A 27174-nucleotide genomic window follows, 5' to 3' on the forward strand; every position below is an offset into this window, starting at 1 on the left:
GAATTTTGCAACTTTAATCATACATACTGCTGTTAAATTTTGCAAGCAATTGCAGAAGGGGCACAGCGAATAGGACTCAATTCCAATGCATTTCAGTCCAAACTTTATGTAGAGAATATTTAATAGTAGTTTTAGGCCCATTCTATTTCGTCTATCATTTTTCAGCAGCATCATTTGGGAAAATACCCTTTCAACATGAGCAATGGATATCAGGAGTGTCAACATTTGTATAGCACCCATTGCAAGCTTGTGAAAGCAATGTTTGCCAGCAGCATCAGTGTAGTTATACACTTCCATCCAGAAGGATTCCATGTTAGAAGTCTCAGGAAATTAACATGAGGATATAATTCTCCACTGTGACTCCAGTACTCCCAATGGGTATGTGAAAAATGTATGTGGTAAGTCAGTTACAGGAGGTTTGCAATCTGCAAGCACTTTTTGGGGACTCAAAACTTCTAACTTTTTAAGCATGCTTAGTGACTCTGGAAGGTGAAATTGATATTCACATGCCAAGACTTTCAAGAACTGCAAGCATCTTTTCACAATGCCATCCTTTGATACCGAGGTGAGTTTACTTTCTTCCAGCTTCTTTCAGAAAGCAAGTCCAAGATCCACATCCTCTTGAGAAAGAGAAATGGCAGAATTTTGTAAATCTAGGCTCTGCAACTGTTCTTGATAATTACTGGTGAAAACACTTGGTTTAAGTATCCTTTTCAGTGAGGACATGTACAGAGAATATTGGTCGCAAAAGATGTGGAGTGCATCTCCAGATTCTGGCTGAAAGATTTTGTTAACAACCTTTATGTCTTGAAGAATAGGCTTTAAGAAAGTAAGGTAAAGTAGGTTGGTCTCATTGTGATACATTTCTTGGAGCATCCTTGCTTCATAGCAGTGTTCCACATAGGATGCTGTGCTATAGTGTAAGCTTAAGGCATCATATTTTTCTAATAAACGCTCTACACAATCTGCCATCACTAGCCACCGTGTTTAGCAAGGCGAAATTCATTTGAGGGAGATGCCTGTGTCCAATGTCAGATACAATCCCCTGTAGTTGGCCAGGCGTTTTTGGGAGTGGAAAAACCAGTTGTATGTTTCTCTGATCATGCATTCTACATTGCTTGGGATGCTCCTTTTTGCTTTCTTTGCAATGATGTCCAGGGAGTGACAAATGCAGCGCACAAGTTGCAAGGAAGGTTGCTTATCTAGCAACAAGGTGAAGGCTGAGTGATGCTTTCTGCTCCATCTGTGGCTATGCCTATTAAATTTTCAATCTCAAGGTTAAAACTTTCAAGCAAGCTTAGGACTGCATTTGCTATATCTTTGGCACAGGCCTGATTTAATTCTAGCATTCCAAGGAAGATGCTTACTAATTGTTATGCTTTATGCTGAAATACTTCACACAAATGTAAATCATTTTTTTTACTTCAATGTCTGTTGATTCATCAATTAATAAGGAGTAAGGTGATGTTCTGATATCTTTCAGCATTTCGTCTTTGAAGTATGGGCCCAACACAGAAGTAATTAGTGCTGTACATTTGGTACAGTGCATTCGGAAGGCAAGGAATTCATCCTTCAAAATGTCACCATATCCATTATTTATGGATGTGCAACAAGCAGTTTGTATGGTAAACCTAATTTCTCTTCTTTTCTGGTCATTGAATGAATGGGTTGTCCAAAGGATGCCAAAGAAGCACTTGCTGAATTGCAGCGAGAGCAGTGTTTTGTGGTTGCTGCATGTTGCTTCAAACCATTACAATGGGCTCACAGGTCTATATGGCAGTACTTGCAGGCCGCTTTGGAATTATCCAATTTGACAGGAGCTATCTATCTTTTTAATTCAGGATCCAACTCTCACTCTTTTCTGTATATATTTTTTATATTGTGCCCACTTACCCATGGTGCAATAATTAAACTGCCAGGTCAGCTGGGAGCAGATCAGTGATGAACTATGTCAAGATGAGAGCCCAGGGGACTACCTCAAACTGCAAAAGAAATTGCATTAATTGTCCCTAGTTCACTGATAATCATGTGCAAAGTAATAACAAAACACTAGCTAGAATTGGCAATGGTTATTGTAGCATACCTCTACTTTAGCTGTCCAAGGATGTCATTTACTTTTTTGGGGTACAACACCAGTGAATTCAAGTGAGATACAAAGAGGTGTTGACTCTGCACTTGGGCAAGTGAATTGTTTCAGGGCAGACAATTGACTCTTTAGATTTGTCATGTTTTGAAATGGAGAATGAGCCAAAAGCTGGCAACTCCCTCGTATTCAAGGTTAAATAAGATGTATGCTCTAGCTTTCAAACTGGTTTTATAATAAAGCAAGAACAACTCACTGATAGCAGCAACAATGAATACAGCTTAATGGACTACCCGTCATACTTACTCAACTTTTCATGTCGAACTCAAGTTTGCGGAAAGCAGACCCAATCCTGTTTTGCCTTTGCATTTTACAGTTCAAGTCCTGTTAATCCCAATATAATGTCATCCCCAACATGCAAAGATAACATTTGCTACATTAGTTCCACCATTAAGCTATGATACTCAGCACCCCACCGAATGGATTCAAAGCACAACCTGTGTTTTTTTCACTGCCTTTCAGATGCACAGGGAAATCAATCAATCAATCAAAAAATGTATAGAGCGCGCTACTCACCCGTGAGGGTCTCAAGACGCTGGGGGGAGGGGGGAATGGGGGTTAGAAGGGGGGGGGGCAAGGAGGGTCACTGTTCGAACAGCCATGTCTTGAGGTTTTTTCTGAAAAGTAGGAGGTCTTGGGTTTTGCGAAGGTTGGTGGGGAGGGAGTCCCAGGTCTTGGGGGCGAGGTAGGAGAAGGCCATGCCTCCAATGGTGGTGCGTTGGATGCAGGGGATTGTGGCTAGTGCGAGGTCGGCAGATCGGAGGTGGCGGTGGGAGTGTGGAAGTTCACTCTTTCGTTGAGGTAGGTTGGGCCGGTGTTGTAGAGGGATTTGTGTGCGTGGATGAGGATCTTGAAGGTGATCCTCTTGTCTATGGGGAGCCAGTGAAGGGATTTGAGGTGTGGTGTGATGTGCTCGTGGCGGGGGAGGTCCAGGATGAGGCATGCAGCTGTGTTCTGGATTCTCTGGAGTTTGCGTTTGAGTTTGAGTGTGGTGCCGGCGTAGAGGGCGTTACCGTAGTCCAGCCTGCTGCTGATGAGTGCGTGGGTGACAGTCTTCCTGGTCTCTGTGGGAATCCATTTGAAGGTTTTTTTCAGCGTGCGGAGTGTGTGGAAACAGGAGGAGGTGAGTGCGTTGATTTGCTGGGTCATGGAGAGGAAGGGGTCTAGGATGATGCCGAGGTTGCGTGCGTGGTTTGCGGGGGTGGGTGCGGGGCCTAGGGCGGTGGCCCACCAGGAGTTGTCCCATATGGTTTTGTTGGGGCCAAAGATGATGATTTCTGTTTTGTTGGAGTTGAGCTTGAGGTGATTTGTTGTCATCCAGATGGCGGTGTCAAGGAGTGCGGCGTGGAGGTTGGTTTTGGCGGTGGTGGGGTTGCGGGTGAGGGAGATGACGAGTTGGGTGTCATCTGCGTAGGAGAGGATGGTGATTCCGTGTGGTCGGAGGATGTTGGCGAGAAGGGTCATGTAAATGTTGGAGAGTGGGGCTGAGGGAGGACCCTTGGGGGACTCCGCAGATGATCTTGGTAGCGGTGGAGTGGAAGGGTGGGAGGCGGACTTTTTGGGTACTAACGGTGAGGAAGGAGGTGAGCCAGTCTAGGGCTTTGTGTCGAATTCCTGTGTTGTGGAGGCGTGTGGGGAGTGTGTGGTGGCAGACAGTGTCAAAGGCCGCAGAGAGGTCTAGGAGGATGAGTGCGACGGTCTCGCTCTTGTCAACCCTTGTTCTGATGTCATCAGTACATGCGATGAGGGCGGTTTCCGTGCTGTGGTTCTTGGGGAACCGGATTGAGAGGGGTCGAGTGTGTTGTTTTCCTCAAGAAAGTGGGATAGGCGGGTGTTAACTAGTTTCTCTGCGACCTTGGCAGGGAAAGGGAGGAGAGAGATGGGGCGGTAGATGGAGAGGTCGTCCTGGTCGGCTTTGGGCTTTTTTTAGGAGTGCAGTGATTTTTGCATGCTTCCAGAGGTCTGGGAAGGTGGTGGTGTCGAATGAGGTGTTGATTATGTGGCGGAACTTGGGGGCGATGGTTGGGCTGGCTTTGCTGAAGATTCGATGGGGGCAGGGGTCGGAGGGGGATCCAGAGTGGATGGAGTTCATGGTTTTTTCATTTTCGGTGGTTGGGGCCCAGGTGGTAAGTAGGTTTGGGGGGGCGTGAGGGGGGTCTGATTTGGGTGGGTGAGGGGCATGTGTGGGGGGTGTGTGTGGTATGAAGCTGTTGTGTATGTCCAGGATTTTGTGGTGGAAATGGTTGGAGAGGGAGTGGCAGAGGGCTTGTGTGTGTGTGTGTGTGTGTGTGTGTGGGGTCTATGTTGCTGGCTTTGGGTTTGGATAGCTCTTTAATGATGTTGAAGAGTTCTTTGCTGTTTTGGGAGTTGTTGTCAATGCGTTCCTTGTAGTATGCTCTTTTGGTGGTGCGTATCAGTTGGTGGTGGGTGCGAATGGAGTTTTTGAGGGTGGAAAAGTTGGTTGTTGAGGGTTCGTGTCACCAGGCTTTCTCCGCTTGGCGATATCTGCGCTTGGAGTCTTAGCGTTCAGTGGTGAACCATGGGGTGTTCTTGATGTTGCGGGCGGTGACGTTTTTTCTGAGGGGGGCTAGTGTGTCTGCGCAGGTAGTGATCCATTTTGAAAGGTTGTGGGCCACGGTGTTGGGGTCGTCGGTGTGGGGGAGTTATGTGTCAGTTGGGAGTTCAGGCGTTCTGTGGGGATCTTGTCCCACATGCGGTAGGGCATGGTGTGTTGGTGGTGGTGTGTGAGGGGTTTGGCGAAGGAGAAGTGGACGCAGTGGTGGTCCGTCCAGTGGGGTTCGGTGGTGTGGGTGTAGGTTATGTGTTGGCTTGAGGTGAAGATTGCGAGTATAAGACAAATGGGGTTCCCTGACCTAGATACAGTAGCTCAACCTGGGAAATAAGAACTGAAATGTGAACCAATGTTAAGAGCTACTCTTGAATACTACTATATAGATATTCATCAACAACAACACTAAAGTACTAAAGTATATATCAATACAACTAATTATGTATGTCATACATAATTAGTTGTATTGATATATACTTTAGTGTTGTTGTTGATGAATATCTATATAGTAGTATTCAAGAGTAGCTCTTAACATTGGTTCTCATTTGAGGTGAAGATTGCATCAAGTGTGTGTCCTGCTGAGTAGGTGGGTGCTGTGACCAGTTGTTTGAGTCCTAGGTTGGCGAGGTTGTCTAGGAGGGAGGAGGAGTTGTGGTCTTGAAGGTTCTCCAAGTGAAAGTTGAAGTCACCGAGGAGGATGTAGTTTGTGGAGGTGAGGGCGTTCGTGCTGATGGTGTCGGCGATGGTGTCACAGAAGGCGGGGCGTGGTCCTGGGGGTCTGTAAATTAGTGTACCTCTGAGAGTCGTGTTATTGTTAATGTGGATTAGGAGGTGCATGTGTTCTGCGCTGTCGAGGGTGTCTTGGGAGTTTGCGGTGACTTTAATGGTGTCTTTGTGCAGGATGGCGATGCCACCTCCTGGCTTGTTAAGGCGGTCTTTGCGTTGGAGTTTGTATCCCATAGGGGTGGCTGTGGCTATGTCAGGCTCTGAGGAGTGGTTCGTCCAGGTTTCCGTGTGGAAGACGATGTCAGGTGAGTGTGATGAGATCCCAGAGTTTTATGCCATGTTTGTGTAGGGAGCGGGTGTTAAGGAGCAGGCAGTTGAGATGGTTGTGGTGGGTGTTGTTGTTGTGTCGTAGGATGGTGTTGCTGTGGGTTGTGGTGGTGTTGTTGTGGGGTGTGTTCAGGTTGTGAGGTGTTATGTGGTGGGGCCGGTTGGTGGGCGAGGGGGCATTTGTGGGTGTTTATTGCGTTGAGGTTTTTGTGTTTGGCGGGGGGCGCTGGGGTTGGTGTGGGGCGAGTGGGATGTGGAGCAGGAGAAATGGCAGGTGTAGCAGGTGAAGGGGCCTTGTGTGTGTGTGGGGCTGGATTGGGTGCAGGTGGGGCAAGGCCCTGGGTTGAGGGAGTGGAGGGTGAGATGGGATTAGGGTTGTCTGGAGTTGGACTTGGCTGGGGGGTATCAGGGGGAGTGGCGTTGGACGCAGTCCAGGTGCGGACTGGCACAGACGGGCTTGCCTCTGGCGCGCCAGCGGCGTGTCCGCAATTAAGGGCGTGGGGTGGGAAAGTGGAGCAGCTGGGAGGAGGGAGGGGGCCAATGGGTGTGCACGGGGGCGGGCCGCAGGGGAGGCAGCGGCAGGGGAGAAGGATACCGGCCGGAGCCGGAGGTCTGAAAAATGGGCAGGAGAGAGAGAGAACGAGGCGAGAGGTGAACACGGGGCGCAGGGGGGCAGAAATCGCGCTGAGAGGAGCGCTAAGAGGAGAAAGGCAAAAACAGGCAAACGCAAAATACTAAAGACTAAAGTATGGCATAGACAGATAAAGAGGCATAGACAGAGTACTAAGGAGCATAAAAAGGCATGAACGGAATGCAAAAAATACCAGAAAAAAAACACACAAGGATCACTTACACGGTCGTCGGAGATAAAGGTGAAATGCAAGTAGCCATCTAGCATTCCCAGTGTGCATCTGTAGTCTGCTCTACTACTGTTCTACTTTCTGGACTTTTCATTAAATGGGCAGCAGACCAGTATTTCCCTCATTACCTGCCTCCTTCAGACGTATTCAGGCACTACCCCTACACTTGTATTAGCGGGCTACCTCTACCCTGAACTTTGGAAGTCAACAGGGCCCTGCAGAAAAATACACCCCTGTGTGAGGTGAAAAAGGCTGTTTGTGTGAGGCGATAGACACCCTTCTGCAAATTCCTACCAGAGGCCGGAATACAGTGACCCCAACTCCGTGAACTTAAACTTAAATTATTGGTAAAGGCTAGTGTTTTCTGTCAAATGCAAGCAATGGCTACACTGAGCAGAGCATGACAACAAGTGATGTAAATAATTAGGGCAATAAGATCACGAGCAGAACCATGCAGTGAGGCCGAGCACTGACCATGTACCCTCATTTCGCCTAGCTCAGCCAATGAGACCACATTTGTGCTTGCAGTGCCTGCAACTGGAGTGGAATAAATTAATAAATCAGCTGAGCACAGAGCTCAAAGTGCATTAAAAAAAAGGTATGGGAACAATGATGCTGCATGCAATGGGGCGGGGTTAAACATGTAGCTAAAAACCCCAAAATATTCTCTTTCAGGTGGCTACATACATAATAACTCATGCCTTAAACGAAAAAACAGAAACATTAAGGTAATCACTGTATATTATGAAACCTCTATTAGTTAATGCACTGAAAGGTCTGTGTGTAACCAAAAAGCCACAGAAGGAAATCTTCATTGGTGCAAAGGAGAATTGTGTGTTGTGCAAATGTAAGTCATTAGGTTAAACTTGCATTACAGGCAGTATCAGATAGACTGCTACCAAACGTGCTAAAAGGTTTCAGATAAAATGGTTTAAGTAATACCCAAACTGAATGATTTATTTTTATTTAACTGCCCTGAAAAGAACTCACTGCACAACTCAGCTGGTAACCCCCTTGCATTGCAAGTCAAAAACAACGACTCTTTGTCATCACCAACCTGCATGTGATTCCATCCAGTGCTTAACTTGTGCTTATTGTTTTCGGGGCCGAGCACCCTCACTTATTTATGAGGGACAGCTCTCTTTTTTCTGCCTCAAGCATTTACAGCGAGCAAAAGACACATATGGGAAAGACGGAGGAAGGCAAAAATGAAAAAAGCCTCAAAAAGGGAGAGAGCAGAAAACTGCAGGAGTGAGGTGAAATGGCAGGAAGTGGCTTAAAATGGATTAAAGAGGACTAAGATGGCTTCAGGATTACGCTGACTTAGTATTTTGTGTTTGCACATTTAATTGCAGCAGCCACGTGTTTAAGAGGAGAGCTTTGGACACTGGCATGTTTTTATTTACAAATTAAGCACTGGCTATGCCACTCACTCTTATTCAATCCTGCCATGCTTTAACTCCACTGCACTTTCAATCCACAATTAGTCCCTGAATATTAAAAATAAGGAATACATCTACTCACAGGTCACACAGGCACAAATTGAAGCACACCTACCTTGTCTTCCGCAGCTGCGAACCAACCGGCCACACGTCAGTGTAGGGGGGGGCAGTAAGTAGCGCCTAAACAACAGGAAGGGGCCAGGGGGATGTCTCCCCTCTCCCGGGCCCCAATCTCTCACTCTGGTGCTAGTGTTAATATGGGGAGCGCACAACAGAAGACACTGGTCCGGGGGGCCCAACACCACACGTGTACAGGATGAGGCTTGCAGCGGGGCCCGCGCACAGAAGAGAAGAGTGAGCGAGGAGGCCACACACACACACCAGACACCACCACGTGTGCAGTCAGTGCACACTCGCACCCAAGCAACATTTTAAATAACGCTGCGGGGCAGGACTTTTGGCAAGGCTGTCAATTGGTAGCGCCATTGCCATCACACACAACAACGTGTGTGTGGTGACGGACGGTCCCAGTTGGTGATTGACACACGACTAACTCATCGGAGTGACGTGAGTCGTGACCCCACCCACCCCAACAACTTCACTGTTCACTCACTCAGCAGGGGGGGTGCGTGCAGCCGTTCGCAGGTCGCAAGGCATCACAACCACGCAGGAAGGCTCAGCGGCACAAAGTCGACTGTCGTTTGAGTCAGACTCGTCGTTACTCAGTCAGTGCAAGTTCATGAATCATGGACCATGATGATGCATAAACTTGCACTGACTGTGAGTGACGAGTCGGACTCTGCAGCTGTGTGTGTGAAGCAGAGACGCCGCCCCAGGTAAAAAAAAATGCACACAACATGCGTTAAGGAGACCAAAAAATAGCCACCCGCCAGTTGACTATTTTCTCGCACAAATGGGAAAAATGTTGCCCATTTGTGTGGGAAATAGCCCAATCTGGCAACACTGCTGACCTGATGCATTCTGTGTCTCGTCAGGTCAGAGCAGCCACAGCCACTCCACATCATGAACATTGCCATGAGCTCAGTCCCAGCAACTGGGTCTTTGTGAAGAAACACATAAGAAAGACGTGTTTGGACCCTTTTTGGAGTGGGCCATATCAATGTTGAAAATGACAGCAGTTAAATGTGAAGGTCTCCCTAGATGGATACACACTTCCCATACTTGCCGAGTTAAATGTCCCTTGATGTGACAGCACCTGTTCCAGAAGTACCAGTGGTGACAGAAAGATAATGGGAACATGTTAGTCAAACTGTCTGGGCTCAAACTGAGCTTGCAACAGCACATACTCTAAGGGTGGTCTAGAGAGCTCCACAGTTGAAGCTGAGATAGAAGAGTCTCATCTTGAAGTGGTAGATTAGTTGAATTCAGATTCAGACGATGACGATGGACCTTGTGCTGTGAGAAAGCAAGTAGAAGCTGGAGACTGTTGTCCCAGAAGACACAAAAGGGAAAACTGAACCTGCCTAAAGAGTGTGGTCCTCAGACAATTCCAGAAGGTACAGAGAACTCTGATCTATGCGAAAGTGAGAACGAAGGAATGTCACTGAGGGGATCTAAAAAAACTAGAGTGCCCTGTTGGATGTACTCTTCACTGAATGGACAAACCTTGCTGTAGATGATGGAGAGAGATTGTTTTGGGATAATGCTGCAAATCCAACTGAATTATGTTGGCATGAAAACTGTGTTCGAATTTTATTTTGAGTTTCCTGTGTTGTTGGATAGACTGATACATTTCATTCTGGACGTGATTATTAGTGAATTTGAACTGAGTCTTATTTAGAAACTTTGCATTGACTATGATTGAGAATTTAGAAGAGTACCGAGGCTTGAGGGATAGGTGAAGGAGCAGAGGCTTGTCTTTTAGAAGAACATAGAGTAGGGTTAAGGAAGACTCATGAAGACTTTGTAAATAAATCCGTTGCTGCTCTTCACCTCAACTTTGTTTTGCCACTTTACACAAGTGGAGATTTACAGAGAATACTCTGTGGCTGCAGCATTTCTCTCTAAAGATCTGATTTTAGAAAACTCATTAACGCTATCCAAACCTGTAGATGCAGATACATATTAGGTGCAGTGTTGCTTGTTATCCTTATAGTATTAACCATTTTATTGCTAGGAGAATTTTCCCCTACATCTTCTGTAATAAATGAGTTACCATTTAGTGTTCCACACAAACACTGAGTCCTAGAGATAGTGGTGTATATAGATTAGACAATAGGGTTCTGCATATAGATGATTCTAAAGGAGATTATTCTGCAAATGTATATTTCAGACTGTTTAATGAGTACATCAACACTATGGACACAAGGGATTGCTATGTTTGTATGCAATTACTTGCTTCTGTTTAAGAATGCATCACTTACCACCAGGTATTTGACATATGGAATTTCCTGTAGTCTTTGGTTGAGTATATTTCATAGACAGGGTAGTGTTCAGTATTATTTTCCAAATTCTTATTTAATTCTTTCAGAATGTCCTATGTTCAAACACCTGAATAAGAATCCTTACTTTAAAGGTGCAGAAACAGCAGGCAAATATTTGGTATATCTCAAGCCACTAGACACTGCATATGCACACAGGCATAATTTGACTTATTTGATGACAGATGTAGATAAGAAATGTTTGAATATAGTGGAATATGGAAGGAGCGATCTAGAGTCCAAATCTGAACCAGAAAAATATCTTAAGAAACACCATAGGTGGAATAGAGAAGAAATTAAACATTTAGGTAAGGGAAACCAACCAGCATTAGCTTTAGATTGACAGCATAAGGGAAAGCTGTGCATAAAGATTAACCATAGTTATTTGGATCTTTAATTTATATGGAAGAGTGAATGTGAACACACTTTTGATGTTAGAGGAAATAATTAATTCTTTTTAGATGGAAATGATCCTATGTTTCCTGGAGTATACCATATTTGTGGGCAGTATGGTTATTTCAAATTGCCCAAGTGATGGCATGGTACATGTTATTTCAATATAGTTTTCTAGAACAATTATGTGGAATATTTCAATGATCCTGTATGGAATATGAAGCTCAGAACCACAAGAGGTAGTGCTGAAGAAGTAGGAGGAGATATTTTGGTGCATTGATCCCGCCTGTAGAAGTGATTCTGAATGAGATTAGGAAGCTGTTTACTATATTGGATTAACTGGCAACTAGTAAAGCAAATTCTTTATTGATTGCAAATTCAGGGATGGTGGTGATGAGATCTATGGTTTTGCAGAATAGGCTTGTGTTGGACCTTCTGCTTGCAAAAGAAAGGAGAGTCTGCCAGAAGCTAAAAGTTCAGCAATGCTGTAATTACATCTCAGACAAAAGTAAGGATCTGGAGAAGTACGTTCAGGGCCTTTCTGGTTTGATGAAGGACTTGAAGAAGTTGGAAGGGAAAGGAGCACAAGAGGCTACTGGAGACAGATTTGTTGCCATAGGCAGATGGTTTAGAAATGTAGGAAGTGGAGTTGTAGGTTTTGTTATGAAGCTGTTGTTGGTTATTGCCATAAGTGCAATAGGTTATGTTTGTGGGTTTCAAAATCTATTAGCAGATGAAGGTTGAACAGGCAAAGAAGAGAAAGAGAGCAGATGTTGGTTTGGAAGAGAATCATTGTAAATATTATGATGACATGAAGCTTATGGAAGAGTCTAGATGGAAATTGATGGCAACCACAAGGTTTCAGCCGGTTTCATTAGAGGGTTTATCATGATTGTGATGACTTAATTCATCATCAGAGGTGGGATTGAGAATGCATAACGTTAGCTGTGCCACTACGGGTCACAGGAGCGACATCATAATACAATTCATAATACAAATTTTGTGTGCCTTAACATTACTAATGTAAAGTAGAGCACCTAAATTGTATTATTGAAGGTGCATTTACAATAGAGAATTATAAGCTTATATATATATGTGTTCTAATGTTTGGTTTTAACATGCTGTAATGTATTACTCAAGCACATTTATATTTATGTACTCTGACTGAGGTATTATGGTGAACTTTCATATAATCATGTTTTATTTATCATCATGTTGCAATTATAACTGAAGAGTCACATATAATCAAGTATTTTGAATGTGCATTGAAATGCCAGATTAAGTTAGCATAACCAAGGCCTGAAGTGTTGATTTTGTGTGTCTAACCTTCAAAGTGGAGTTTTACTTCCGTTGCAACATTCTTTATTTGCAGGTGCGTCCGACTGAGTCCACAGTTAATGAGAGGCATATTGTGTATCTGATATAGTGCAGTGTGGATGGATACTTTGGAAAGGACACACGAGCACTAATGAACAGAGAAGAAAAGACTCCTCTTTGTGAACCACAATCCAAGAGACTCTCATGGTTGTCTTGGTGTTTGATTCATGGGACTCAAGGGTTCTGTAGGTTTAATTAGTATTCACCTAGTTAGACGAGAGCAGATTCCCTTGAGACTTGAAGAGCTACAGACCTCTCCACTCTTCATTCCTTGGTGTGGCTTTATGATATGCAACACCTCTCTATCAGAACTTACACTGAGGTTTCTGCTGTGCTGACACTTTCCTATATTTCATGAGAGATAATTAGGATTTCCCTATAGCTTAGTTTAGGGTATTTAGATTGACTTAGATTCCCCAATGTTTAGGCAAGAGGATCACAACTTATATAAAGACCATCAGAAGTTGTTCCTCATCTTTTTTATTATTGCAACTGAGATTCTTGTATGCTTTATGCTTGTACGATTTAATATTATTCAATGCTTTACTTCACCTTTAGTGATTTTGTACTTATATAGCATGTTTTTGAGATTAATTTACATAGGTTTGGCCCTTAATCTGTAATAAACTTTATTCTTCATCTCCAGGATTTAATGTGTGACCAAGTAAGTTAATTGATCTGAAGTGTTGATTATAACTCCCCTGTAGCCCTTGAGATTCCTAAAAAAAGTCTATTGGAAGAAGAGAAGCAAGTATAGGGGCCTGAGCATTATCAATACAACTGTTTAAGATAAAGAAGCATGGTACGGCAGAGGTTAGTTTAGGATATCACATCCTATTCAGACCAAGCTATAAGTGCCATGACAGTGTCATTTTTCTCAATCTCATTTCTCACTACTGACTAACACCATCCTCATGCTCCCACCCATGCATATAAGTTCCGTACAAATACCAGGTACTGCCTTCGAAGCAACTTCAGAGCACATCAGACTGTTCCAAAGTACTCAGACATGCCATTCCCTGAAGACAAATCTATCTTTACTCAACCATTCTGAAAGGCCAGATGACGGAAAGTTAGGGCTTTACAAAACTGCAGTACAAACCTAAATGATAATATTTAAACTGCATCTACCCTGTGATGCTCTTTGTTTTTTCAGCCACCCATTCTCTTTGGTTTTGCACAGGAACACATTCTCCATTTTATTGGTGTAATGCCTCGCGTGGATGTTGATGAATGTTTGGATTTTGTAATCCCTGAAACCATAAAGTATGCCTTGTACTCCTTGTACTGTCACCTACTTACTGGGCACAGCTACCTAAACCATGGCCTGCGACTGCCTCAGCACCACACCACACTACACTACACTACACTACTGTGGTGGAATCAAAACACCTCTCCTTTTGTAGCTTAGAGTAAAACTTCCAAAAATGGAAAATAACTAAAATGTGGGATGCAATATGCAATATGGACAGTGAGAAACCACATTTTAATTGGATTATATGTGTACTGACAAGTTGGGAGCTAACATGTGAACTGGCAAGAACATGTAGTTCTCCACAGAAAAACAAACATGAGTGGTGCTGTGGGTGAAGCTGTTACCAGAAGTCCTTGGATTCAAAATATGACCTTTCCTGGTTCCAGTCCTGTCTCTGCTCCTAATGTTAGTGTGACAGCAGAGACACTCACCTGCTTTGGGATAGGTGCAGATAAGCAGGTCGTCTGGCCGAGCCTGGAAACTTTCCACTTTGGCCCAATTATCAGCAAAACACTTGACGAACGGGAACCCTTGGATGGTCGTGAGCGGCGGCCGTGGAGTGTATGTCTCTTCTTTCTCCATTGCAGTGCACAATGCAGAGATGACTGAGCAAGAAATAGGACAATAGAGAACATTATATAGGTGGTCAGAAAACGCATTTTTCCTAGAAGGTGGCTAAAAGGTATTGTACAGTTATGATATCTGTCTATTACAGTATGGCCCAGATTCTGGTAGGTGTCACGCAGCTCAGTGCAGCATCCAAAAAAAGCTGTGCTGCACTGAGCCATTTTCACACAGAAATTACACTCCCCTCCCTTCTCCCTAGCGCTGGCACTTATTTCAGCTTCTGTGCGCCAGGCACACACCTTAGCTCCATAGCGCGAGTCTAGCATAAGTTTTGTAAAGGAATGGTATCCTTCCTGTACAAAATACTATGCCAAGACAAGTGCACATTATTTTCCCACTTTGTATGTGTGCTATACAGTCCAGCACACACGCAGAGTCGGAAAAGCAGGGAGAAATGAAAATATTTCTCCGTTTTGTGCCTGCTTTTAAAAGGCGTTCATTTTTGGTGCTAAACTCTTGCATCCGATCTTGTAGAATATGGTTTAGTGTAAAAAAACATGGGTGGTCGCACGAGTACACCTGTGTACCACCCTTATAACACCCCTTTGACGCAAAGTAAGGCAAAGCAGCATTTCGATCTGCTTTGCGTTACTTTACCACACAAGTCAATGCAAATACCTACGTTGGTTTGTATGTGTCAAAAAACTTTAGAGTTGGTTTAGCATTAAAAAAGCAATGTTAAACTGACACTAAACCTTTGAGAATCTGGGCCAGTCTATGAGCTGGAATGTGTCCATTTTGCTATTCAGCTGGGGTTGTCCAACGTTTACTAATTTTGTGAATTTGTAAAGATTTTGGACTTCGCACAACAAAAAGCCTTCCCAACTATGAGATTTGCTAATTTTGAGAACTTTAGTTCAATTTCAGGAAGTGAGCATAAGCAAAATTAGACAACGGCCACCCCTTCCAATTTACTGAGAGGCTCAAGGAAATATGGTGCTGTCTAACATCAATAAAAAAGAGTGAAAGGGGCAGACGTGGGCAGAGCTACCCAAGTTAACGGCTTCCCAAGCTAATACTAACAACACCACAATTTTATCTGGGCTCTATTTAGGAGATGTGCAGATTCCTTAGGAATATCCAGTGATCATGGAATTATTCACTATTAGTTTAGGTTTCTCAGGTCATTAATAAAATGTAAGACAATTCCTCTATCTCACAGTAATAACGTACAAAGGATGGGTTTTATTGGAAGGGATTTTTAACATCACACAGATACCCTACCTCACTGAGAGGTGAGCACACTAGGAATGCCAAAGAGATCTTGATCGCCTTGATGGGCCCTTTCACTCTAGAGCAGAGGTCTTCAAACTTTTTGATGCAGAGACACCCCCTGTCAAACTTTTTTAGGCATAAGGACACCCCCGACAAATATTTCTAGAACCTGGTACTCCTCATCATTGACAGCTGTAAATGCTCCCAATTCCCACAGCGAATCATTTTTACTGTAGAGAAATATTATTATTAGCCAGTGTTTAGCTAACCAAGGTTTTGTGGATGACTCCTAGTTATGTTAGTTTGCTGCTGTTGTTGGCTTTAGTCATGTTTGGGGTTGAGGGGGAAGGCTGGAGGGTCTTGAGAGTCTGAGCACGGAGAAACATGTGATAGCACTTCCCGATCCAGTGGTATAACATCCTGTTCTGTGCCGCCATGCACCATAGGGCTTAATTATTGTGTGCACCTGCGACACACTACTTACTTTTTCTGCTGCTGCCTGGGAGTGAGAGCTGGCGTAGGTGCAGGGGTGCAGCCATATGCTGAGGCAAGCACTGTCTGGGAGGGACAGCAGCTGTGGCAGCAGCTAGCACAGTACTGTAGGACAATGCATTTCTGCACAACTTAAAGGTGAGGTGCCCCTCACAATAAAAAAACACATACACAGGGCTCATTTTAGCCCAAAATTAAGTAAGTGGTTGCGCATTGTTAATGAGGAATGCACCAAATCGGAGGCAAAGGCAGAAGCGCAAAAAAGAAACATAACTGCTGCTTGTGGCCCGGGCTGAGTGAGTCTCAGCTGTGGTCAGACTGCTGCAGCCAGTGCAGCTGAGCCCCCAGGCCAATGCGACCAGTGCCGGCTATATTGTGATGAGTGATTTGTACTCACTAAGGCTTCAGTGCAGTGCTCCAATTCTGGTCAACCTCCCACCACCCGGCACAGGAATGGTCAGCCAGGCCAACCAGCTGTCAGAGTGCATTAAAAAAAAGTATGGGAACTGGGATGCTGCATGATATAGGAGTGATGTCAGTGATCATAGGGGTGGGGTCAACGGTGTGGCCAAAGACCTCTCATTGTCCGGTAGCTACACATAAAATAACACACAGCTTAAAAGAAAATTACATTTAAAAAGTTGTTACTCATTGGGAAACGCATGATAGTATGTTATGAAACCTCTATTAGTTAATGCATTGCAGTGGTATGTGTGTAACCAGAGAGTCACACAATTACATTTTGGATGGTGCAGTGGAAAATAGTGACTAGTGTGTTTTTAGTGCTACAAGGTCACAGCCTGTGACAGAAAGCACTGTGAATATGCAAGTCATTATTTTAAATTTGCATTACGCACAGTATGAAATATACTGCTATTTAATGCATTAAAAATCTTATGGTAAAATGGTGCTTCCAAAATATAGATTTTAGCAATACCAAGACTGTGTAATGTAATTATTTTTACATACCTGCCCCTTCAACCTACTCCTGGTAGTAAGAGCTATGTAAATACACTCACAATTAAAAGCACTCACTTCACTGCTCAGTTGTTAACTGCACTACCACTCAAAAAGAATAAGGAGGTCATTAGCCGCCCGCCAAGGTCTGACCGCCGGGCGGCCGGCAATGAAGCCACACTCCCACCGTGGCCATCAGGAGATCCCCGCTGGGCCGGCGGGCGGAAACCTGGTTTCCGCCCGCCGGCCCAGCGGGGATCTCGGCCACAACACAGGAGCCGGCTCCAAATGGAGCCAGCGGTGTTGCGCCCGTGCGACGGGTGCAGTTGCACCCGTTGCGCTTTTCTGAAAAGCTGCACGGGCCGTGGCAGGGCATGGGCAGTGCAGGGGCCCCGTGACTCCCCTTTCCGCCAGCCTTTTCATGGTGGTGCAAACCGCCTTGAAAAGGCTGGCGAGAGAGGGACTCGTAATCCCCTGGGCAGCGCTGTCCTGGAGGATTACTCCCGCCGGGACTAAAGTGTCGGGAAAACGCCGGTCCCGGCGGTGCGACCGCGGCGGTCATAATACCAGGGATTTCACCACCAGCCTGCTGGTGGTGAAATCCGCCAAAACAACCCTGGCGGTCCAAGACCGCCAGGGTTGTAATGACCCCCTAAATCTTTGTGATCACAAAGATTTGAACAATTAAAGCCAGTACTGGATCCCAAGCATCCTTTACATTTGCAGATTACCTTTTACATTTGCAGACGAACTAGAAGTTGTGTATCTGACTGTTCGGATTCACAGCACAGGACACTCCCTGAATGACACTTCAGCTGAAGCATTTGCAATATCAGAATTAACCGTCCCCTGATGGTTGTTTTACAAAAAGTAGGAGAACAGTTTTTCATAAATCCTTTTTGTGCTTACAGTAAGGCTGGGGAATGCGTGACCCCCTTCCCATGACTTCACGCCCCCCCACCCCCACAGGGGTCACGCCCCACAAATTGAAGACCTCTGCACTTGTGACTATCAGCCAGATGAGACAATCCTATGATGAAGAGAGAAACCTAGGTTGGTGTGGAAGGGTCAGTTTTACATTTTTATTAATGAGCTGACACATGAATTATTGTGAGTGCCAACATGACCACAGGAAAATCCACAGGAATCTTCATATCTCTTAAACTTAAATAGAAACCCAGCTGACTATGTTGCTAAATGCCTAACCTGTCTCAAGAGAGATGAATTTTCTTTTAAAAAATTTGTATATAATTTAACTTACCTGCAAACAGCTGTACGTTCTTTCAAAATGATGTGCACAATATGTAACCAATCTGTACCGATGTACTACATCTGACTATAAGGTTCTGTATAATGTCTAACCTGTTTGTTAAGACCTGTCAGTTCTGTTGAAACTGCTGAAGATGTGTCATTTGTAACCAGTCTGTAATGTGCTGTGATACCAGTGGATAGAAAATGCTGAGAAATGTGCAACCTTCCCATAAAGTCCTACGAGTCTCATGACAGAAGAAGTACAAAGCATAAAGTGTATGTAAAGTATGGACACAGCAAAGTATAGAAAGTGCTATAAAATATGTATCTTGCAGTACTGGAACTGGAAAAATAATTACTTAGAGTACCAACAAATTGGAGGATAGGGCAGAAAAGGGGTTGCGGTCACAGGAGCGAAATCTCACAGGGGTGGAGACTTGTGGGGACAAAGTTATTATGAAGGACAAGAGGGGACGTGGCCATTAAGCTTAACATACGGGATGCACTTTGACCTGGCCCCTAGCCTGGTGGCCAGCTGCATCTGCAGGCATCTCTGATGCTTAAACGATGGCGAGCAGGAGGGTACGACAGCTGAGGATTTCCAGGCCCCCTTGGGGCATGACAGCTGGGTGGATTTCAAAGAACGTAAGTGGAGTGCTTGTGACTGGATCCTGTCTGGAGAAGCTGCCACATGGTAAGTTTGCATCTACCAGGGGTGGTCCCACAGCATCCTAAGGACACATTACATTTGTGGATGGGCCTGGATCAACTGCAGGCTCATTGAGGTCTCAAGCGCATTGGCAGATTGAAGCTAGACAAATCTGGGGTCCTGTCCTCGTTGGGGAATGGGGTTCCTCCTGAAGTGCTCACCCTACTTCTAAGCCGGACAAGCTAAACACTATCATGAAGACCATAGAAGTGTTCAGTGCTTCACTTGAGGTGAAGGTTGATGCAGTTACTATTGAACTTGGTTTCCTGTGAGCCAAACACAAGAAGTTGGCCAACAGAGTTACTCGTTCAGAAAAATACTACAAAAATACAACCCTAAACGTCAGATCTTCAGCAGAGTGTCCAAAATCTGATGCACAGTGTGTGCTTCCTTGAATGCAGAGCAGAGGATGCAGAGGGCCGCACCCTGTGCAGTAATATTAGGATAGTTGGCACACCTGGGGGATCTGAGGGGTAAGACATGAGGGAGTTCCTATTGATCTGGATAAAGAGTTTTGTGATGAGCCATAAACTTTCCCTCTTCTTCTCCACAGAGAGGGCTTACTGAGTTCCATCTTCTTAACTCCCTCTGGGCTCCCAGCTCAGACCGATTGTCACCAGGTTCCTGCAGTTCCAAGATCGGCATGAAAAACTGCAGGCAGCACAGCATGTGGGGCTTCTGGATATTAACAATTATCAGCTCTTGTCTTCCAAGACTACACATTGGCTGTTCGACATCAGCAGGCCTCTTTCCTTGGTCTGAAGAGTATGTTTAGGGAGATGGCCTTGAAGTATTCATTACTATTCCTGGCAAAACTCAAAATCCTGCCAGGTCAGAACACCACTTTTTTACTGAGCTGGAAGCAGAGTGGGATTGCGATGCGGGTCAGGGGACTTCATCTTAAGCAGATGCAAGTCACGAATGGAAGTGGTAGGTGACCAGACGTTGACCCGGGTGCCTCAGGAACGGGTCTCATGCTCTACTTTTCCCAGTGGCAGCTTCTTCTCAAAAAGAAGCTCATGATGACAGCCACTTGGTCTGGTGGCTGCGGCTTTTCGGACTATTACGCTGGCTACCACTTTTCCATGATGATGTCACCACCTCACATTTAACTCCTGTTTGAAACCAGGAATCCATTCCAGTGGTGACCCCCACCCCACCTCTAACCTGCGAACATTCTCATATGATTGGGGTGCCCTTTGATAACCCGGATCGACGTGGACATTTTGACCCCATCTTCTGGTTTTGTAATTCTCTACTCAAGGTGAATCCACACCCACCTTCAAGATGAGCCCAAAACTTGAGTGATCCCTCTCAATATATGCTTGAAACGGGGACAACACCCCTCCTCCAAAAATACATTTTTACACCTCTCTAAAGTGATGTTGGGCTAGTATCTGCCACCGCGCTAAGCTGTCTGATGCTCTGACCATGCCTTTATACTGAGGACCTTTGGCCCCAGAACTCCTCCAGGATGGACATACCGAGCAGGCCCTCAGTCTAAGGCAAGCCGCTCAACACACTCTACAAGATGCTCACCAGTTGTTTTATTTTTACTGAATCGTTGGTAGCTTACCTTCCGTACTCAATATTGTTGTTGTTGTTGTTATTCTTGTTTGGTTTTCTATGGTTGGAAACTGTTCAGAATGCCATAGTTTACCCAGAGACTCCTAGGGATAAGAGATGCCCTTATTTGGGTAGTGGGGTGGGGGTGGGTTGGGTTCATGGAGCAGAGATACATACAGTATTACTATGACATGTCGAAGTAGTTTTTCTTTGATAACATGAAATATCAGGGCATCCACAACTCAAACAAGCGCTACAGAATCTACTCCTCCCTCAAATGCAGGAAGATTCAAATTGCATTGCTCAAGGATTCCCATACCACACACAGTGGGGGGACCAAATTTTAGACATGCTGGTGAGGTCAGGACTACAGCAATTATCTTTCCACCTATATTACAGGGGCTTAAATGAGGGTGAGAGTAGAAGTCCTGCTTGCTGCAGATACGCTTCCAACATACCAAGACTGCAGATTTATCCTGGTTGAAGGCAAGCTGGTTGGAGACCCAGGTGTAATAGGCAGCACGTACACCACTAAGACAGAACAACAGGCATTATCCACTTGGCTATCAGACATTTGCTAAATTTTCACAAAACCTAGGGCAGCAAGAAAAGTTGCTGTACTACGTTGCGTGAAAGGGAGAGAGCAGAAATGCTCCATTTTTAAAAAGAGCATGTCTTGCTTTGGTGCAGTGTGTGCAGCCTAGAGCCAATACAGGCACCCTTGCACCATGGTGCAAAGGTGTCTGTGTTACAGGTAGGATTGTTTTGTGCAGCAAAGGACACATTGCTATGGACTCAGATAAGAACTACGAAGCTTGATTATTATGGATAAATCTTCCCTTATTATGGAATATCTGGGTACCCCGGATTGTTTGAAGGATAAACTGGTGTCCCGGATTAAGGTGGCAGTTACGCACAAATGGGGCCAACTAATACAGGAATGAAAGTTACTTTCCTGGGAAGAACTATACGAGGCGGCTGGTCTCCAGATTTACCTCAGAATGTAAGCACTAAAGCTGGGGACATAATCCAATTAGAAGAACTCCTGTTAAGAGAGAATCCAGGGAAAACAGACGTCTCAGCATGGTATTGGAGGTAACTGGATACCACAGACTGCAACTTTCTACTGCCAGAGTAGTTGTGGGAAGAAGCTCTGTCAAGGATACAGATCATACACATATGGCAAGTATTGATGCACACACTTTATAGTATGGTTAAGCCTGCTTTTCTAAGAAGAAACCATCTGTTTTCTCTTCACAGAGCAAAATGAACACCCTACAGGATCTCAAAACTGGGGAAAAGGAGTATTGCTAAATGTATGAAATGTGGTCTCAAAAAAGCGCATTATATCCACATATTTATGGAGTGCCCCATGATTCAAAAGTACAAAAATGACAAACATTTTGTGAAAAGCCATTAAGGTAGGCCTCAGGTCTAATAATTTTTGGCAGCTAGGATGATCCTGAAAATTGAATAATGATGAGAGTAAGCTGCTATTCCATTTGACACTGCAGGCATGGTGGGAAGTATGTAGAAACTTGTAATCTGGGGTGCCACGTACTAGCACTGAGTGGTTAAATTCTGTAATGTACACTCTAAAATTGGATTCTACCAACAAAACCGCTAAGAAATATAGAGGCATATTTAAGAGCCCTTAGCGCCACCTTAGTGCTGCTATTGAGTCATTTATTTTTTACAATAAGGTGGCACTAAAGTGGCTTTTCTGCTGCACCATATTTACAAAGTGGCGCAATGCATGCATTGCGCCACTTTGTAAACCCTTGCGGCACCTTATGCATGCTCCAGGCATAATGTATGCCAGTGAGGTGTTCCAGTGCTAGGAGGTGCGCAAAAATGGTGCAGTGAAATTTATAAGATTTCACTGCGCCATTTTTGGCATCATTTTTAATGCCTGCTCAGAGCAGGCGTTAAACTGACACACCCATAGAAACCTATGGGCCTCCTTGCAGTTTGCTACACTAGCGTCAACATTTTTGACGCTAGTGTAGCAAAGCGCCACAATAGTGTCAAAATGTTGTTGTTATAGTATTATCTACCACCATGGTGCCCTGCATTATAAATACAGCACAACCATGGTGTAGTTAAGTGCCGGTAGGCGGAGCGCAGAAAAAGTGGCACATCATTGCTGATGCACCACTTTTTCTTAAATATGTGCTATAGGATTTGGGAGCTTGTGGTAATATGGAGGGGCAGAAGAGCTTAGGGTGAGAATACTTGAAGCTCATACATCTAGCAATTAGGTGATATTAACTCATCTGTCCTAAGATTCCACCAGTCTCGGGTTTTGGTGCCCGGCAGTGAACTGGTTGGATCCGAAGAGAGGTATAAATCCTGAAATATGCCCACCCATTGATCTTGGTTCCTGTAAGACGGCGTAATATTGGAAAATAGGGGTTAAAACGTCAGAGGTGAATGACGACAAAAATAAATCATACTCTAGTGTCCTAGTACCCACATTGGCTCTCATGTATGAAAAAATTATGTCAGGAGGTTCACTAATTCCATCAATTTGAGAGAAACTACAAGTTTTGATACATTAAGTGGGCAGCCACTGATCCTGCTTCATATAAACTAGCATCTATCTTGAACTCTGATTACAAAATCCTTAGTAAAGTCTTATTTAGGACGAAGGCTATGGTCACTCCCCTATTGATTCATCTCAATCAGATTAATTTTATCCCTGGGAGGAACACATTTCTGAAAATATGGATGTTATACAGAATTGGCGAAGCAGCCACGTCTGTGTGGCCTCGTTCAGCCTGCCTGATCATAGACGTGGAAAACACATTTAAAACCATGTCATGGGACTCTATTTCGTGTAGTGATGGAATTTAGTGTTGAGAATCACACCTTACAGTTTATCAGGCTGCTGTATACTGATCCCATTGCCTAGGTCCCCCTGGGTAATTTGATTTCGGCCCCACTAAGATTGATAGTGGCACACGGCACAATACCCTGTTTCCCATCTGCTCTTTGTGGTCACCATAGAACCATTGACTAAGCTGAGATTGGAGAGACAGAATGAGGCATTCCTTTAGTTGACAGAACACACAGTGTGTCATTGTACAAGTCTGTTGCCTCTAGCTATACATCCAACTGTGAGAATTAAGTAATTTTGTTGACTTCTCCAATACCCGCTGCAGTCGCTTGCAGTGAGTCGATCACCCCAACTCCTACCTTCTCTCTCATCCTGAAATATTTGGCTCCTTATAATAAGGACATGCTGACATTCTACTTTACATTGAGGACCCCAGGGAGATAAACAAAACGTTGCCCGGACTTTTAAAGTATTCTGTGCAGCACCAGGATTGCTCATTAATTGGGCTAAATCCTCCTTATTTCAATAATAATGCCCTAGTCTCTTGCTGACTCTTTGGGCAGCCATCTTTGATTGGAGGGTACCTCTTTTCCTTAGCCAGGTATCCATTTATACCATCCTTATCAAGACCTCCTAGATGGGACTCTTACCCAAACAATGACTGCCCTTCAAGTATAGTTAGTCTTTTGGAGATTGCTCCTGCTCTCGGCTAAAGGATGGGCAACTCTATCCAAGTTGGTGATGCTGCCCTGCCTCCTGTAGTTTATGTCAGTATTCCTATCTTCCTCACTAGGAAGTTCTTCCACAAGATGGACACGCCGATGGGGGAGCTCTTTTGACACAGTGGCCAGTACAAGGTCACACCAATAAAACTGCGTCATCCCCAGGTTCACCAAGGCGGTTTGGTGGTTCCAAATCTTTAACATTGTTATCTAGCAGCTCAAGAAAAATCTCGCTGCTGGTGGTTATCAGATTTGTCACTGGAGGAAACTTGTGTTGGTGGTCCACCATTGCATCTCGAAGAAATATATGACTATTCTTCCAGGTGCCAAGTTTGGGCGACATAGGTGGTCATTACAACCCTGGCGTCGGTGTTAAAGCGGCGGTAAGACCGCCAACAGGCCGGCGGTAAATAAATTGCAATTACGACCGTGGCGGAAACCGCCAACAAAGACAGCCACTTTAACACTCCGACCACCACGGCGGTACAAACAAACAGCGCAGCGGTCACCGCCAAAAGACAGGCGGGAGACAATGTACCGCCCACACTATTATGACAGGCCAATCCGCCAGCTTTTCCGGGGCGGATTCACCGCGGATAAAAACACAGCGGAAACAGGAATCCCGAAGGGAAAACGCTCACCTCTACACACCCCACGAGGAACGAGGACGCCATGGATCCGGAAATCCAAATTCTCCCTGCAATAGTCTTCCTGCTCCTCTACCAGGAGCACGAACGCCGGCGGCGAAGACCACGGTGAGTACTGCACCTACGACACAGGGGAGGGGGGAGGCAAAAAACAGGGAGACACACATGCAACACCCCCACCCCCACCCTCACCCTCACTCACTACAACACACACACTAATGCAAATCAATACATCACAGTTACACCCCTCAAACTCCCCAGAAGAATGTAAAGACAATAGAAAATGAGTGCAACCAATGTAATATATTAAAAGCAAGTAGGCAGAAATATATATATACACCATGTACAAAATATATACCAAGCATAGTAGTTCAGGTAGTGCTCTAAGAAAGTCCGTGGAACACTGGGACCACACGGTATGGGCAAGGCCCACACAAGATCCCTGACCATGAAGTAGAGAACACTGCAGGGGCATCAGACAGCAACTAAACAGGCACCTCAGGGGGAGGGAAAGGAGGGGCACCTCAGCCGCTTGAGTGCACGACGCCAAATCCACGAGGGGGCCACATGCCCACTGTTCCATCCTGGGGAGTGCAAAGCCACAGTCTCACAAGTCTCTACAGTGGGTGGTTTGCCCACTATTCAATCCTGGGGAGTGCAAAGCCACAGTCTCTCAAGTCTCTACAGTGGGTGGGTTGCCCACCGCCATATCCTGGGGAGTGCAAAGCCACAGTCTCACAAGTGGGTGGTTTGCCCACTGACATATCCTGGGGAGTGCAAAGCCACAGTCTCTCAAGTGGATAACAGTCTCCACTGGTCTGGAGGGGGCCTTGTGTCCAGAGTGCTTCATCCTGCTAAAGACAGAGGTAGTGGATGTATCTCTCCACTGGTTCTGGAAGGGGCATGGTGCCCAGAGTGCTTCACCCTGACAAGGACAGAGGTAGTGGATGACAGTCTCCAGTGGTTCTGGAGGGGGCATGGTGCCCAGAGTGCTTCATCCTGCCAAGGATTGGGGTAGTGGATGCTTTTCTCCACTGGTTCTGGAGGGGGCATGGTGCCCAGAGTGTTTCATCCTGTCAAGGATTGGGGTAGTGGATGCTTTTCTCCACTGGTTCTGGAGGGGGCATGGTGCCCAGAGTGCTTCATCCTGCCAAGGATTGGGGTAGAGGATGCTTTTCTCCACTGGTTCTGGAGGGGGCATGGTGCCCAGAGTGCTTCATCCTGCCAAGGATTGGGGTAGAGGATGCTTTTCTCCACTGGTTCTGGAGGGGGCATGGTGCCCAGAGTGCTTCATCCTGCTAAGGACAGAGGTAGTGGATGACAGTCTCCACTGGTTCTGGAGGGGGCATGGTGCCCAAAGTGCATCATTCACCCCGTGACGGACTCAGTTGCGTCAGTGCCCTTGCCGCTCATGGGCCTGCGTTGCTTGAGACGGCGGTGCCCTGTTCAGCGGTGCTTGAGATGGCGGTGCCCTGTTCAGCGGTGCTTGAGATGGCGGTGCCCTGTTCAGCGGTGCTTGAGACGGCGGTGCCCTGTTCAGCGGTGCTTGAGACGGCGGTGCCCTGTCCAGCGGTGCTTGAGACGGCGGTGCCCTGTCCAGCGGTGCTTGAGACGGCGGTGCCCTGTTCAGCGGTGCTTGGCTTGAGATGGCGGTGCCCTGTTCAGCGGTGCTTGGCTTGAGATGGCGGTGCCCTGTTCAGCGGTGCTTGAGACGGTGGTGCCCTGTTCAGCGTTGCTTGAGATGGTGGTGCCCTGTTCAGCGTTGCTTGAGATGGTGGTGCCCTGTTCAGCGGTGCTTGAGATGGCAGTCTCCATTGCAGGGTCTCAACTGCTGGCAGGCCTTCATGGCCCAGCGGGGCTTTTGCTGGCGGTCCTTCATGGCCCAGCGGGGCTAGTGCTGGCGGTCCTTCATGGCCCAGCGGGGCTAGTGCTGGCGGTGGCCTCCTGGGCAGCTAGGCTGGTGCTGGCGGTGGCCTCCTGGGCAGCTAGGCCGGTGCTGGCGGTGGCCTCCTGGGCAGCTAGGCCGGTGCTGGCGGTGGCCTCCTGGGCAGCCGGGCCGGTGCTGGCGGTGGCCTCCTGGGCAGCTGCTGGCGGTGGCCTCCTGGGCAGCTGGGCCGATGCTGGCGGTGGCCTCCTGGGCAGGTGGGCCGATGCTGGCGGTGGCCTCCTGGGCAGCTGGGCCGGTGCTGGCGGTGGCCTCCTGGGCAGGTGGGCCGGTGCTGGCGGTGGCCTCCTAGGCAGGTGGGCCGGTGCTGGCGGTGGCCTCCTGGGCAGGTGGGCCGGTGCTGGCGGTGGCCTCCTGGGCAGGTGGGCCGGTGCTGGCGGTGGCCTCCTCAGCAGCTGGGCTGGTGCTGGAGGTGGCCTCCTGGGCAGCGGGGATGATGGCGGTCTTCCCCGCCGTGCTGCTCTTCCCAGACTTGCCGGGTTTCTTGTGGCCCTTCCCCACCTTGGAAGGTGTCACAGCTGACTCCACACTCCCACCGGGACCCCTGGGAGCGGCTTTGGTGGCTGGAGTCTTCCCCCTCTCCTGCCGGGCACTGGCCAACTTCTGATGCTTCACAGGTGGGGGACTGTCTGTGCTGTGGCTCCGTGCCACACTGGCTGCCCTGGTGTCCG

The 27174-nt window shown here is 46.3% G+C and overlaps 1 protein-coding gene across 1 annotated transcript in view; it reads right to left on the reverse strand.

Moving 5' to 3' along the window:
* LOC138246890 (sulfotransferase 1 family member D1-like) overlaps window positions 1-14134 on the reverse strand; it is a 393773-nt gene extending 379639 nt beyond the window's left edge. Inside the window, exon 1 of the mRNA XM_069201640.1 lies at window positions 13965-14134. Coding sequence (XP_069057741.1) covers window positions 13965-14115 — 151 coding nt within the window. The 5' untranslated portion in view covers window positions 14116-14134. The remainder of the gene's footprint in view (window positions 1-13964) is intronic.
* Between the last annotated feature and the right edge of the window lie 13040 nt (window positions 14135-27174).

The sequence above is a fragment of the Pleurodeles waltl genome, chromosome 7 (genome assembly GCF_031143425.1).
Source record: "Pleurodeles waltl isolate 20211129_DDA chromosome 7, aPleWal1.hap1.20221129, whole genome shotgun sequence".
Taxonomy (NCBI): Eukaryota; Metazoa; Chordata; class Amphibia; order Caudata; family Salamandridae; genus Pleurodeles; species Pleurodeles waltl.